General features: G+C 58.1%; 1 protein-coding gene across 1 annotated transcript in view; it reads right to left on the minus strand.

Annotated features, from left to right (window-relative positions):
* Nucleotides 1–3,380: 3,380 nt before the first annotated feature.
* Fbrsl1 (fibrosin-like 1) overlaps nucleotides 3,381–15,467 on the minus strand; it is a 57,572-nt gene continuing 45,485 nt past the window's right edge. The window contains exons 6-15 of the mRNA XM_013023183.1: nucleotides 7,539–7,584; nucleotides 6,769–7,078; nucleotides 6,435–6,649; nucleotides 5,977–6,045; nucleotides 5,593–5,816; nucleotides 4,918–4,968; nucleotides 4,700–4,795; nucleotides 4,109–4,177; nucleotides 3,971–4,000; nucleotides 3,381–3,837 (exon numbers count right to left, since the gene is read on the minus strand). Coding sequence (XP_012878637.1) covers nucleotides 3,472–3,837; nucleotides 3,971–4,000; nucleotides 4,109–4,177; nucleotides 4,700–4,795; nucleotides 4,918–4,968; nucleotides 5,593–5,816; nucleotides 5,977–6,045; nucleotides 6,435–6,649; nucleotides 6,769–7,078; nucleotides 7,539–7,584 — 1,476 coding nt within the window. The 3' untranslated portion in view covers nucleotides 3,381–3,471. The remainder of the gene's footprint in view (nucleotides 3,838–3,970; nucleotides 4,001–4,108; nucleotides 4,178–4,699; nucleotides 4,796–4,917; nucleotides 4,969–5,592; nucleotides 5,817–5,976; nucleotides 6,046–6,434; nucleotides 6,650–6,768; nucleotides 7,079–7,538; nucleotides 7,585–15,467) is intronic.

Consider the following 15,467-nt stretch of genomic DNA (forward strand, 5'->3'; position numbering starts at 1 on the left):
GGGAGGACGCGGGGAGGACACGGGGGAGGACGCGGGGAGGACATGGGGAGGACGCGGGGAGGACGCGGGGAGGACACGGGGAGGACGCGGGAGGGGACGCAGGGGACCCCGGTCACTCACTCAGCACACGGCTGCCCAGGCCTCCGAAGGCATGGCTCCCCAAGCTTCCCAGGCCCCCGAAGGTGCTTGCTCTACTGAAGGGGTCTGCAGGGAAAGGGGACTCAGGAGGACGCCAAGGCCAGCAGGGGTGGCCCCAGAGGTTTGGGCAGGCAGGGACGCCGGTGCCACCACCGGTACTCACCTCCTAGAGCCCCCCGCCCTCCGGCCAGGCTGCACGGGGTCCGGCACCCACCTGTCAGGTGACCAGCCGGCAGGAAGCTGCTGGGATGGGTCGAAGGTCCAAATGGGTCGGTAGCCAGATGGGCAGCACCTGAGTATTGGGTAGCCAGGTTAAAAGAACCCCAGAAGGTGTACCTGGCATGTCCAGCCTGCAGTGCCAGTCACCGGTGGAAGCTGGCCCCTCTGCCCCAAGCCCCCCAGCCCCTGTGAAGGTAGTGGGCAGGGGCAGAGGTCAGTCCCCTCCCCAGAGCTGGAGTTGACGTGACTTTGGTGACAACTATTTGGGACCTGGGGGTGCAGCAAGAGTGCCAACTGTGCCAAGGCTCCCTCAAAGCGCCGGGATCTGGGGCAGAAACTGAAGGCAAAGGCCCAAGTCGAGTGAGCCAATATGGCTGCTCCTAAGGCCAGTAACCGGAGCTTTTAGCTCACCAGCCAGAAATGATCCTGGCTACCGGGTCTTGTGTGTGGGACATGTCTAACTTGTTTGTGAGACCCTGTACACAGGGTCCAGCCCACAAGGGTCCCCATGGCAACCGTGCTGACCAATCGCTGAGGCACCCAGAACCAAGTATGGAGAGTAGTGCTGGGGCTACTGGCCTGAGTCCACCTGCACATGGGGTGCGCGCCCCGCACGTCAGGAGCAAGGCTCTCGCCACGCACGCCATGGCGGAGGTTCGCTCTGCACAGGGCACCCACAGGATGTGTCCCCATGCTCTCCAACTAGCCATGGGCACAGCCTATCATCAATCCAGAGACAAGCATCAGAGCACACAGTGAGAATGGCTGAGCTCCCCCTCCAGTTAGACCAGACTGTAGCAAGGAAACAAAGCACACGGACAGGAACGCTGGGGTGGTAGAGACGCCTCCCATGGCCCCTCACTAGGGTGACATGCAGGTTCACAAAGCTTTTTCTTTTTTAAGGGTTACTGGGTCTCTCAGGCTGAGAGGAGAGAAGGTTTGTACACTGTAGGGATCAGGGTTAGCAAGGCGGGGAAGTACAGGAGAGAGACAGCTACACTTCCCTCAAAATCAACATGCACCTTTGCTTTCTAGCAACAATCCACTAAAGACTTCAATTTCCAGTCCTATTCTGGGGTTCTTCTCTTCTTCCGTGACTTAAGTTTACTTGTGGAGCTGGGGCTTGGGCTTACAGGTAGGAAGACATTCGAGGAAGATAAACTCAAGTCCATATATATGTCCAACCCAGTCCCAGTAAGAACCCGGAGTCTTTAGTGACTCTAGGAGGTGGGTTCAAGTTCTTACGGGAAAGCAAAGTGGCACAAGGGACGTGGTAGCCAGAAGGGAGGCAGCTGTCAGAACAGGACACTTGGTAGAGCCCTGGGCCAGGCTGCAGGGAATACCCCTGCTCTCTGTGGGAGAGAGCTAAGAGGGGCCAGCATGCATCAGTCCAGTGAACAGATGCATCTGCCTACATCCTGTGTACTGTCTATCTGATCTGGCAGCAGAGAGCCGCCAGCTGGGAAGCCTGAGCAAGGGCGATGCGGGGACAGAGGTGGGTCAGGCCTTGGGCTAGGGACCCGACTGTGGAAGAGGGCTCCTGTAGAAAGGGCAGGTGCAGAATCTGGGTTTCAGGAGGTTCCCACCACACCCATGGCTGAGGTCCGACAGCGCCCTCTAGTGTTCACGCTGAGCATGCCGGGCGGGTGCCGGCCCCTAACCTTCTACAGGGCGTCCACCCCCACCGCCTCTGCCTCTGCCTTCCCCTCCCCTCTGCTAACTGCTCTATCACTGAGAGGACAGCACATGTTTCTGTGAGAGGGGTGTATGTACTAAAAGGAAAGCTATCTTTGGAGGCTGGCCTAGGAGAGGTCTTACCTGTGCCGGAGAAGAGGGGCCGGGCCAAGTCCTGTGGGTAATGGAACCCCGAGAGCATGCCTGGCGCGGGGGGCCTGCTGAACAGGTCCAGCTTTGCACCCACCTCCAGCTTGGGAGGGTCCAGCTGCATCTGCTGAGGGACAGAGCATGGGCAGGAACCACCTGCGGAGGCCGGCCCACCTCGGGGGCCCTGGCCAAGGCTCACAGGGGCCTCAGGGGGCTGATGGTGGGAAGAAGAGAGCTCCAGCTGGTGCCAGGGGCTCACGCCTGTAACCTATCCTCATTCTCAGGAGGCTGAGATCGGAGGATTGTGGTTTGAAGCCAGCCCTGGCAGAAAAGTCCCTGTGACTCTCTTAATCACTCAAAATCTGGAAATAGAGCTGTGGCTCAAGGTGGTAGAGCACTAGCCTTAAGTAAAAAAAGCTCAGGCCCTGAGTTCAAACCTCACGACCGATGGCAAAGGTAAAAAAATTGGAAAAAAAAGAACAGAAAGCTCAAATGTTACCATAAGAACGAAATGGAAAGCCAATAATGAGGTATTTCCCACTCCACTCTGTTCCAGTGCAGGCCTCGCCTGTGCTAGGCCACGCTGCTTTCGTTACTTTTAGGTGGGGTCCCATGTTTATGCCCAGGCCTAGTTCCTGACAGGTCCTCCTACTTAGGCCCCCACAGAGTTGGGATAATCGTGTGCACCACCATGCTCAGCCTTTTTGTTGAGATGGGGTGCCACGTCTTGCCTTGGCTGACCTCTGCCTCCCAAACAGGATTACAGACATGAGCCAACATGCCTGCCCTTTTCTATTTCCTGTGAAATCTGATTTTATTTATCACATAAGGATGTGCCTTATGTTTAGGACCTTAATTTGGAAGTAGGGATCATGAAAAAGTCTACCTGAACTTAGATTTTGTAAAATTCAGTTGAAAATGTACATGCACAGGCCTGTTGTTCCAAATAATTGATTTTTTCAAGGACACAGTTGTGTTTTAAAAGCTGAATTTATTAAGTAAAACGGAGACGACCGCTCTCGCAGCCGTACTGGCTGGCAGGTGCACCAGCTGTCTCCGGGGCTGGCTGCAAGGCCCTCCAGCTTGGGGAAGGCCGTGAGGAAGTGGGGGTCAGGCCGGAGGGCTGTGCAGCCCATTCCCCAGGGCACCACTAGGTCTCTCGGGAGATGGCCACGGCTACTCTCCCACTGCCATCAGGCAGTGACCCCAGCCCTGAGGGAGCCCTCCACTGTACGCCCCCACGTGCATATGCAGACAGTACTCTGTGATAAATCCCTTTCCACCGACTTTTCAAAGTGCACTTAGGACATACGATGCAGGAGATGCACCCAGAGGCTCCGAGAACCACAGGACCATCGTGAAAACAGGGCCGGGGGTCCCAACGGTCATGCTAGCCTCCTGAAGGGGTCTCTCTACCCCCCACTCCACCCCAACTGCCTGCCTCAAATAAGACACCTGGGTAGGCATGTGTGAACACACCAGCTCACTCCTGACCAGGCTCCAGCCAGGCTGCGGGCAGGCGGCGCCTCCCAGCTGGTCCCACTGGAGAGACCCCAGCGGCGTGCCCACCTGGCCTAGCCTCACCTTCATCTTCTGCTGGTGGTGGTAGATCTGCCAGGCGATCTGCACGTGCACGGCACACCACTTCCCTGGTTTCTACGACAGGACCGGGGTGTGCTCAGTGGGGCCAGCGCCTCTCCCAGCCCTTTCCTTCCCGAGTCCTGCCATCACAGCCACCCAAGGCCAACCAGGAGGGTCCAGTGTGATTTCCCCAGGCGAGCACACTTACCCTGACTGCTGTCCGGTATGGGTCGGACACCTGTGGTCGACAGAGAGAGCAGTGGTCACATCTAGGCTGTGCAGCAGGACAGGTGCAGGGGCGCTGGAGGGCTGCAGGGGGCAGGGGTGCATGGCTGGGGACACCTACCCCAGGGGCTTTCTGTAGCAGAGTGTGAACCGCACTGGCCCGGCCTGTTACCTCGATGGGGTTTGAAGTCTGAGGAGGCAAGCAGAGAGGAAGAGGAAGTGAGTAACCCTTCTGCTGAGGGAGGAGTTAAGCGCCAGGCCAGGGAGCCGGAGCTTCCTGGTTCTGGGCTGGGTCCAGGCCTTCCCGTGGGGTCCTCCATGTTGTGGCCTGGCCGCTCGCCCAGGGGGCCTCTGCCCAGGCAGATAAGGGGCCATAGGGAGTATGGCCCATGTGAGGCTTAGTCCTCTTCCCTGGAGCCCTGGAGAGAGCTGAAGGGAGGCGGGCCCCCCGGCTGCGTGGGAGAGGCTGTGGCCCCTCCCGCCCAGCACCCTGGCTCTTCTGCTCCTTCCCGCCAGGGCCCGGCAATGGCACCGTGCCACCTGGCCGTCTTCTCAGGCACATGCTTCGGACCCTGCCCTGCTCAGAAACAGCGCGGCAGACTGCAGACAGGCCCCTGCCTGGCAGCCACACAGCCGAGCTCCAGGATGGATGGGTGCTGCTTCCTAGCCCTCCTCCCACATGAGCCCCGCCCTGGACCCCCAGCGCCTGTACCTTGGGCTGAAAAGCACCCTGCAGGGACCCAAAGGGGCCAGAGTGTGCAAGCAGGGCAGGCAGCCCTGGGCCCGTGGGAGGGAAGGGCAGGAAGAGCTGCAAAAAAGAGAGAGCATTCTGGGCAGAGGCCTCCTGGCCCGTGGAGGCCTCCTGGCCCCACCCACACCCAGGGGCAGCTTCCCCGCCCCCCAGCAGGGCCCAAGCACAGGGCTACTCACGTTGGAATGTCGGAAGTAGGGGTTGTCCAGCTTGGGTGAGAACTTATCAAACTGCAAGGGAAAAAAAGATGAGGTGAGGCTTCAAGTACCTGCTGTCCACCCTCCGTGGGCCCCTCACCCACCCACTGGGCAGCAGCCTGCACGGGGCGCTGTGCCTTCTAAAGTAGACAGCCTATGTCCAGCTGTCTCCAGGCTGGAGTACTGGCCCCTCGCTGTGAGCTACGCCCGGGGGTGGGGTGTCCTCCTCTCCATAGTCCCTCCTGCCGGGTAGCCTTCAAGGCCCCAGGAGAGGGCAGCTGAGGTCACGGGCAGTGGAAGGCCTAAAGCACTGGCTGAGAACAAGCTACAGGATGCACCCAGGCTGCCGACCGAGGATGCGGCCCCACACAGCAGCTGCTCAGAAGTGGGGGTGAACCCCTGGTGTCCGGCTGCAGGTACATGCTGGGGACTCAGCAAGGGGGCAGCCGGCCCCACCTGTGGACACGGGCATCTGTCCAAGCACAGGACAGCTCCGATGGTCTGGCACCCCGGCTGGAGGGCCCGGGGGGGTCTGGACACAGACCCACGGGGAGAGGGGCGCCCCACCTCGTGTGTGCTGCCTGCGCCTGCACGTGTGAATCTGTGTGTGCCTGCTGCGGTCCCGCCCCGCCCCTGCTGGCACGTGGGCCTACGCACCGGCGGGGGTGCGGCCGGCGGCACCAGCGGCGTCGGGGGCAGCCCGGGGAAAGGGGCGAATGTGTGTTGGTGCTGGTGTGTGTGCTGGTGTGTGTGCTGGTGTGTGTGCTGGTGCTGGTGAAACTCGGCCCGCAGCAGAGCCCCCCCGCCCAGGGAGGCGCCAGGCCGCTCCGCACTCTGCACCAGAAACCGCGTGTTCAGCTCTTGCCTGAGCAGCTCGTGATCTACAAGAGAAAAAGAGAGAGAGACAGAGAGGCACGTTGGCCGCGGGCTCCCGGCGGGCGAGGCGGATAGTCACCTGGACTCGGCAGGCCAAGCCGTGGTGGCTGCTCCCTACGTGCGGGCCCAAGGGTGGAGGGAAGAGAGGAGCCTGTGACCAAGTACCAATCAGAATCCCCGAATGAGGCTGGCAATACATGATTGGCTGGTTGAATGAGATCAACAGGCTGGCATCTAGAGGCAAGAGAGAAGTCGGTGAGCCCTGCCCCTGGGTCCCTCTGCTTCCATGGAAGGGCACTGGAGGGACGGAGTGGACGCGCCCCAGAGTCCCTGTCACAGGCAGTCTCCCCAGGCTGATTCTCGGGGCTAAGGGAGAAATCCCTCGGGACTAGTCCTACACCCCAGCGGGCACCACCCTGGGGCACGGGGAGGGAGTCAGTCACAGGCGGGAGGGGGCGCAGAGCCCCTGCAGGCCACCCGACGGGAGGAGCGAGGGTCGCTGCACAGTGGAGGGCTGCCTGCTGCAGCCCCAAGAACGACTGAGAGGGGCAGCAGCTGACTAAGGGCCTCCCGGGGCTCTGCTCCCTGGCCCAGGGGAGCGGATTCCTGGTTCTGACACCTACCGGCTGGGTGTCCTGGGATGACCAGGCTGCTGGTGGGAGGCGCCGGGGGTGGGGGCAGTGCTGGGGGGGTGGCGAACATGGCCGCTGCGTGGTGCTGGTGCTGCACCTGGGACCGGAGCGCCAGGTGTGAGGTAGAGAGGTGGGGGCCGGGCCCGAGCGGCGACAGTGACACGTGCTTGGCCAGGCCCGGGGGACCCCCACTGCCTGTGCTGCTCCTGCTGAGGGACACAGGGCTCAAGGTGACTGGCCGGCCCCGGCCCCGGGCCTCTTCCCTGCCTGCCCCCACCCACGGGCACACCGTCTCTTCCCACCCAGGACCAGGCCCTCTCCCCACCTGAGGCTGTGCAAATGGAGGCCGCCGGGCACCACCTGGCCGGGACCGGAGAAGGCGCCCAGGGAGGGAGGCACGTGCGTTGGGAGGGAGCCCCGGGGCTGCGGGGCTATGGACTGGGGCTGCAGGCCGTGGTGGGCCACCGCGTGCGCCTCCCTCTTCACCAGGGGGCCGGCCTGGGCGGCGGGCAGAGGCCCCAGGGGCGCCGCAGGCAGCAGGAAGGGGTCTGCGCTGAGCTCACGGCTTCGCTCCAGGCCGGACACTTTGGGCACTGCTCCCGCCTTGGCCTCAGACTCCTCACCCCTTGCTGGACCTGCAGAGAGAGGCAGGGATGAGGCAGGTGTACTCTTGGGCTGGCACCCTGAGTGCCCAAGTCCCACCAATACTCCTGGCAGCCCACTGGGGGTTCCTGTGGTCACACCGCCATCTTCCCCAGAAGCCTTCTGCTTTATGCAAGGATGCACAGCCAGGGCCTCCAGGGTGTTCTAGGCCCCACAGAACCACAGAGTTTGTACAGCTGTAAACCCACATTACAGATACCACCAAGGTATGTCAGTGACTGGTACCTGCCTCGGCTCATCTCCTTGGTTTCTAAGACCCTACCTCCTCTTTCTAGAAGCCTCCAGGTGGTTAAGAGAAGCTGCTCCCTTACGTTGTTCCAGCTCTCCTTTGCCCTGCCCATAGAAGACCCTCCTAAGTTTCCGGCTGCTCCATCTCTGCCTTCCTGCCAGACTGTAGAGCCAGAGACCAGGAGCTGGTCAGGATGCACTCACCTCTGTCTGCTACTGGGGCAAAGAGCTTCTCGGAGCCCACTGATGCCTGGGAAGATAAAAGAGGTGGGGCTGGGGTGACCCACGTTGTGGTGGCTGGACCCCAAGAGCCTCGTGCATGCTCCCCAAGGGAGAACAGGCTCAGGTCTGGGGGTGTGCATCTTCACCAAGGTGGCAGATGGGGTCTTCTCTGCTCAGAGCACCAATCTTCCTCAAGTGTGGAGACGTTTGGAGGGCACAGTCTGAGCTGAGAACGTCACTGCCCAGCACGCGGCCCACCTCTGTGCCCGGGGCCTGAACCCTGGCAGGCTAGGGGCAGAAGAGGAAAAACACTGCCTGAGTCTCTTGCCTGACCAGGACACTGACCTGGCAAGTTAGCAAGGGTCAAAGAGCCACCTGACAGGTCAAAGAGGTGCCCATTCACCCCGTGCCACTGGTCCAGGTGGGTCACATTCCCAGCACTGTACTGAGATGGCCTGGCATACAGGTGTGCATGTTCTCAGGGGTGTGAACCTTACCACCCTCCATAGGGCCTGCCATGACTGCTCTGCTCCATCTCTAGAGAACCCTCCATGAGGACCAGGTTCTGCTCCATCTCTCTAGAGAACCCTCCATGAGGACCAGGCTCTCCTCCATCTCTAGAGAACCCTCCATGAGGACCAGGCTCTGCTCTCTAGAGAACCCTCCATGAGGACCAGGCTCTGCTCCATCTCTAGAGAACCCTCATGAGGACCAGGCTCTGCTCCATCTCTAGAGAACCCTCCATGAGGACCAGGTTCTGCTCCATCTCTCTAGAGAACCCTCCATGAGGACCAGGCTCTCCTCCATCTCTAGAGAACCCTCCATGAGGACCAGGCTCTGCGCATCTCTAGAGAACCCTCCATGAGGACCAGGTTCTGCTCCATCTCTAGAGAACCCTCCATGAGGACCAGGCTCTGCTCCATCTCTAGAGAACCCTCCATGAGGACCAGGCTCTGCGCCATCTCTAGAGAACCCTCCATGAGGACCAGGCTCTGCTCCATCTCTCTAGAGAACCCTCCATGAGGACCAGGCTCTGCGCCATCTCTAGAGAACCCTCCATGAGGACCAGGCTCTGCGCCATCTCTAGAGAACCCTCCATGAGGACCAGGCTCTGCTCCATCTCTAGAGAACCCTCCATGAGGACCAGGCTCTGCTCCATCTCTCTAGAGAACCTCCATGAGGACCAGGCTCTGCTCCATCTCTCTAGAGAACCCTCCATGAGGACCAGGCTCTCCTCCATCTCTCTAGAGAACCCTCCATGAGGACCAGGCTCTGCTCCATCTCTAGAGAACCCTCCATGAGGACCAGGCTCTGCGCCATCTCTAGAGAACCCTCCATGAGGACCAGGCTCTCCTCCATCTCTAGAGAACCCTCCATGAGGACCAGGCTCTCCTCCATCTCTCTAGAGAACCCTCCATGAGGACCAGGCTCTGCGCCATCTCTAGAGAACCCTCCATGAGGACCAGGCTCTGCTCCATCTCTCTAGAGAACCCTCCATGAGGACCAGGCTCTGCTCCATCTCTAGAGAACCCTCCATGAGGACCAGGCTCTGCTCCATCTCTCTAGAGAACCCTCCATGAGGACCAGGCTCTGCTCCATCTCTAGAGAACCCTCCATGAGGACCAGGCTCTGCGCCATCTCTAGAGAACCCTCCATGAGGACCAGGCTCTGCGCCATCTCTAGAGAACCCTCCATGAGGACCTGGCTCTGCTCCATCTCTCTAGAGAACCCTCCATGAGGACCAGGCTCTGCTCCATCTCTCTCTAGCGGATGCCCCTCCCTCCAGTTGGCAGAGTATCCACAGCAGTTTTGTGGCATGCGAAGGTGTGGAGGTGAGTGGAGGACCTGGAGCTCTGGAGGGGTGGGCAGTTTTAGAGAATTAGCTAACTAAGAGTGGCCCTAGTAATCTTTCTTCCTGCTAAACAGCTTCCTTGAGTTTTGGACTCAATGTGTCCCTGAAAACCTGTGTTGAAACCCAGTCTCTAAAGTGATGGTTCAGAGAGGAGATGGCGCCTAGGTGAACAGGTGAGTGCCCTTGAACGGAAGCCCAGCCAGCTGCTCTGTGCTCTCTGTGGACCAGGAGGCGGTGCACACAGACAGGCCTGGTGCTCAGCTTGGACTTCTCTCCAAGCCGGAGAGAACAGGGGCCCAGCCTGTGGGCATTTGACTATGGTAGCCTGGGTAGATCAAGTCAGAGTAAAACTCCACATGCCAAATGATACACCTATTAAAGCATACACACAATTCCTGCAAGTTGGGACACTCATGGAGCCGTGGTCCATCACCATAAACAGTAAGAACCTTTAAATCACTTCCCAAATAGACTCTAAACTAGGTACACACGCTTAAAAGGCAGAGACAAGATGGAGTTCAAGGCCAGCCTGGGCCACAAAGTAAGATTCTGACACACACACACACACACACACACACACTTTCTAGATTTTACATCTGACCCTGTGACTCCCTTAGCCATAGTCCAGGACTGTCTCTGCCTTTCCTGTTGTCCTGTAGCCTATCTTCTTCCAGGTCCACTCCACTGCTACATGCCTGCTAGACAGATCTCCAGGACAACACACAGTGCCTGTGGATAGATGTGCACATGGGTACATGCTTATAAGGCACACACGTAACAAAAGCACAATCATATGCATGTGTACACGTGTGGGAACATGTGCAAACATGCGCTAAAGTGTTTACATATATGGGAGTGCACGATTCTGTGTGCAAGTGTCCGTGTCAGTACAGGGAAGGGCTGGGGGACACACACAAGCCGGAGGGGGTAGTCTACCTGGCAGAAGGACACGGCGAGGCCTGAGAGCTCACCAGAGACAGAGCTCCCACTCTCATTGTATGAAGGAGGGCTGGGAAGGTGGCTCAGTGGTAGAGCGCTTGCCTTGCATGCCTGAGGCCCTGGGTTCGATTCCTCAGCACCACATATGCAGAAAAAGCCAGAAATGGTGCTGTGGTTCAAGTGGTAGAGTGCTAGCCTTGAGCTGAAGAGCTGAGGGACAGCTCTTCAGGCCCAGAGTTCAGGTCCCCAAACCAACAATAACAACAACAAAAACAGGAAGGAGAATGAATGCAGTTATTGTTTATATAAGCAAAATACAGTAATAGCAAAAGCAGCCACCAGCCTCAGCAGTGATGCAGGTCACTGGGGTGGACAGTCAGCTTGGGTCTGGAGGCTGGGAAGGAGGACACTGCAGGGGCCTTTGCATCGCCTCTGCTGCACTCCAGCTGGCTCACCCAGACAGTGTTGGAATCCACAAGTGACCAGCCCTATGTGGACAGTTTTCCACAAATCCTCGGAGGGGCCTGGCACAGGGCTACCCTGTAGCTAGGCCAGAGCACAGGCGTCCAGGGAGCAAGGATGGACAACGTGCTAAGGCCCACAGTGGGTCCTGATCCCCATGACCGGGAAGAGCTATGCACACACGATAGGGGTGAGCCCCAACAAGAGCCAACGCCACAGGAAAAGAGGGCGAGGGGCCATGTGAGGCGTTCCCAGCACTCCAGGGAGTGAAGGGCATCCAGAGCGGGCTGGATAGCAAATTACAGCCCGGAAAAGCAACAAAAAGGTGTGGTGCAAAGACAAGAACAGAAGGAGGACCCAGCTGAGACCTGGGGAGCGAGGGTGCTGGTACACACTGAAGCTGAGTCAGGAGATGTTGAGGGTGGGGTGGGGGTGGGGCAGGGAACAAGAACGAGGATGGAAATGGCCCAGGTAGTTTAATCTCATATATAAGAATAAAAGGACAAAAAGCCAGGTCTTGGTAGCTCATGCCTGTACTCCTTGCTACTCAGGACACTGAAGTCTGAGGACCATGGTTTGAAGCCACCAGGGCAGGGAAATCCATAAGACTCTTATTTCCAATAAACTGGAGCACCAGCCTGAAGCACAAAGAGGCTCAGGGACAGCATCCAGGCCCTGAGTTCAAGCTCCAGGACAGGCTAAATAAACACATGAAGGAAACCTGCTGAAATAGTTTTTAAGAAGGGGGAGAGTATTCACAATAGCCAAGATATGGAAACAGCACATATATATAAGTGGATCCAAAAACTGTGGTACCTATATACAATGGAATTTTACACAGCCATTAGAAAGAATACAATAGGGGGCTGGGAAGGTGGCTCAGTGGTAAAGCGCTTGCCTTGCGTGCATGACGCCCTGAGTTCAATTCCTCAGCACCACATAAACAGAAAAAGCCGGAAATGGTGCTGTGGCTCAAGTGGTAGAGCGCTAGCCTTGAGCTGAGGAGAGTTCAAACCCCATGACCAACCAAAAAAAAAGGAAAGAATAAAATAATGTTATTTGCAGGGAAATGGATGGAACTAGAACAAATCATGTTAAGTGAGGAAAGACCAATCAGAGGGACAAACGGTGCATGTTCGCTCTGATATTCCCAAGTTAGATCTAAAACATACATGGATATGACAAACTACACAGGATTCCAGATACATACAGTGAGACCAAAAGAGGACACTCTCGGGAGAGGAGCACAAACGTGCAATGCCTAAGTGCCTTTTCATACAATTATATACATATGAAGTGAACTCCCAAGAAAGGGCAACAAAAGATTTGTTGTTTTTGATGATTGTCTTCTTTACCTCATAGGCTGTGTATTCGTTTGTGTATCTTTGGGAGGAGGGGGAAGGGCACAGAACTGGAGGGGAAAAGGGGAACAAGTGACAAAAACAAACTATACAACCCGTGGGTAGATGGGAGGGAGGGACTGGTAGAGGATGAGGACACAGATCACGCGGTATGAAAGGAATGAACTCGCTGCCTGACGCGTGTACATGTAACCCCTCTGTACATCACCGCTGTAATAACAAAAAAGGGGCTCACACCCGCCATCCCAGCTACTCAGCGGGCTGAGATCTGAGGAGCACGGTTTGAAGCCAGCCCAGGCGGAAAAGTCCCCATGAGACGCTTATCTCCAATTAACCTCAAAAACTGGATATGGCACTGTAGCCTGAGCAAAAGAGCTCAGGGACAGTGCCTGCCTGGGCCTTGGATTCAAGCCCCCCAACCAACAACACAAAAAGGAGGGGGGCGCGAGAGCAGGGAGCGTGAGAGAGGTATGAGGCTGATTTAACACCAGTTACACGCGTGGGATGTCACAACCACACCTCCATACAACTACTGTACTCTAGTTGGTTGTTTTTTTTTTAAGGCTAGACCCAGGGAGAGGCAGGAACTTGGGGTGCTGCATTCATAGGACGCCACTTCTGCTCGACAAAACCGGAAAGCTAACTACGTTCCTGCTTCACCTCCCAAGTCAAAAAATTCCAGACAAAAGCTGGGCGCTGGTGGCTCACACCTGTCATCCTAGCTACTCAGGAGGCTGAGATCTGAGGATTGTGTTCAAAGCTAGCCTGGGCAGGAAAGGCTATGAGACTCTTATCTCCAACGAACTAACGGAAAACCAGAAGTGGCGCTGTGGCTCAAGTGGTAGAGGATGGCCTTGCGCTGAAGCTGAGGGACAGCGCCCAGGCCCAGAGTTCAAGCCCCATGACCAAAAAAAAATTCCCAGAGAGACCACAGACAGACCTATGAGGCTCAGACATGCGGCTGTGACAGGCCCCCAAGAGTGCGCATTTTGCTACCCTGCTCTCTCCACCCACCCTGTAAGACCCCCGAGCCACAGTAAAGAGGCATCAGATTCAGACCCATGACATCACAGGAGCAGCCTGCCCGCCCAGGCCCTGCCCTTGCAGTGCGCAGGACACAGGAGCCGCGGTGAGGTCACTTATGAATGCAGATAAGCCAGGATCCATCTCCTGCTCTGACTGGTGAAGTTAAAAGCACCAGAACATGGGCACTGGGCAGGGGCCACATCTGCTGAACGACTTGCTGTGGCTGTGGCTCTGGGGCAGAGTTGTAGGTGGCCTGCGGTCCTCACTCCACAGAGGGAGGCAGCCAATCTCCAGCTCTAATCTAAAGTGAATCTCAGCCACCCAGAGGGAAGGAGGGGCTGCTGCAGGGAGGAGGGGACTTCCACTTCAGATGAGGTGACCCCTCCAGTGGTCTCCAGGTCACCCACCTATTGACAGCACGCTGCCTAGTGACCCTCCTGCTTCATGCCATCCTCTTTGACAGGGACCCTCCCCTCTACCAACTCTAATTCTCCCCTTGGCCCCTACCTGAAGTTAACCTGGGATTGGGGAGAGGCGGCAGAGCCCAGGACCCCAAGGGCTGGGGTGGCTGACCCCCCTGCTCGACTCAGACCCAAGGAGGAGAAGGATGTGCTGGGCAGGCCTCTGCTGCCTGACGATGGGACACTGGACTCTTGGAGAGGCAGGAGTCCAGGCAGCCCGACGGAGCCTTCATTCCCCTCTGGCCATATCCGTGGTTATCGTGAGGAGAGTGAGGAGGGTGTGAGCCAGCCCGGGGGCAAGCTGTCTGAGTGCCGGGGCTCCCCACGCCTAGGATTCCTGGATCCACCTCATGTGAGTGACTGGTGTCACTCCAGGCTCCAGAGAACATCTGGGTGATGTGAGCTCCTACAACAGCTGCTGCAGGAGAACAAGCTACCCCTAAACGAGAATACTCCAGACACTCCTCCTCACCTCAGGCCACAGCCTGAATTTATCTCTAGCTGCCAGGGCTATATAACCTGAGACCCTGGGTCCAATCTCTCTGTTTCCTATTCCATACCAGGCCTCAGCCCCACCCAAGACCTTCCTGGATCCTGACTCGAGAGTCCCCTATCATTTGATCATCCTTGTCACAAGCCTGGCTGGGCATCTTTGCCCCTAAGGGGTTAGGAGATGGCAGCCATCATCTCTAACAAGGCTGCCTAGAGTCTTCATTATCTGCAGCAGTGGACAGTCTCAGAGCCGCTGGCGTATGCTGACTGCACAGGAGACCCTGAAGGCTCCAGAGAATGAGGGTTTCACATCACAGCTTATCACAGCAGTCAACAAGGGAGTGTATCTGCACACTAGCCAGAGGAGGGGTTCTGAGGCTTCCGGGTAAGCAGAGGAGACTGGCCCACCGGCCTGAGCTGACAGCCAGCACGCCACACAAAAGGCAGCCTCCAAAGCACAGGGTACCTGCTCTGCTCCCTGAGTGCCCGGCAGCAGAGAGGGGTCTGGGGAGGAGGGCCCAAGTCCCTAGCCCAGTCTGAGGCCTTTGTCCAGCTGACTCTAACAAGTACCAGCATGTGCCTGGCCTCCAGGGCAGCCTGGCTCCTACCACACCCGGGGCAGGGGCGACACGGAAGACATGCCTTCTTGTGAGTTCAGCTCAACTTTCCAGGCTGCAATGCTGAGCTCTTGGAAACCACAGATGGGGCTCTGGCTTCCAAGACAACAAGGAGAGAGCCTGCAAAGCAGAGGTGAGGGCAGGGAGAGGAGTGCTGCCATCACCAGGCAGGACCTGAAAAGCCCACTCTCCTCTGTCCACCCCACTGACTTGGGCTGGCCACATCAGAGGCGTTTGCCCAGGGCCAGTTTTCACCAGTGAAGGCCTGGACACCTGGCCAGTGGTGGTCCCCCCCACCCAGAAGGCTCCAAAAGCAGGCAGTCACCTCTTCTGGTGCTGGCCTTGGGCGTTGCTGGGCGCCCTCCTGCCAGGACCACAGAGCTGGCCCTAAGGACCAGGGACCTTAGGGGCTGCCAGACTTGTGCTGGTAACTTCCAGGGCCTCAGGTGGCAGCATGTAGTTGGCGCAGGCAGGTGGAGGATGGGCACCAACCCGGGCAGCTGGGGTCACAGCGGCCTTGTTGCCAGTGGGGGGGGGGGCAGATGTTCCTGCAGCCAAGCCTGCCCGGCCCGGCCAAAGGCTCCACAGACCAGACCGTCCTCCCCTCCGCCAGGTCCAGGAGGCCCAGGGGGCCGGCTGACACTGGGACTCCACAGGTCCTGGGATGCCAGGGCCCTCCCTCCCCTCCTCCCCTCCCCTCC

This window comes from Dipodomys ordii, unplaced genomic scaffold, assembly GCF_000151885.1.
Source record: "Dipodomys ordii isolate 6190 unplaced genomic scaffold, Dord_2.0 Scaffold66, whole genome shotgun sequence".
Lineage (NCBI taxonomy): Eukaryota > Metazoa > Chordata > Mammalia > Rodentia > Heteromyidae > Dipodomys > Dipodomys ordii.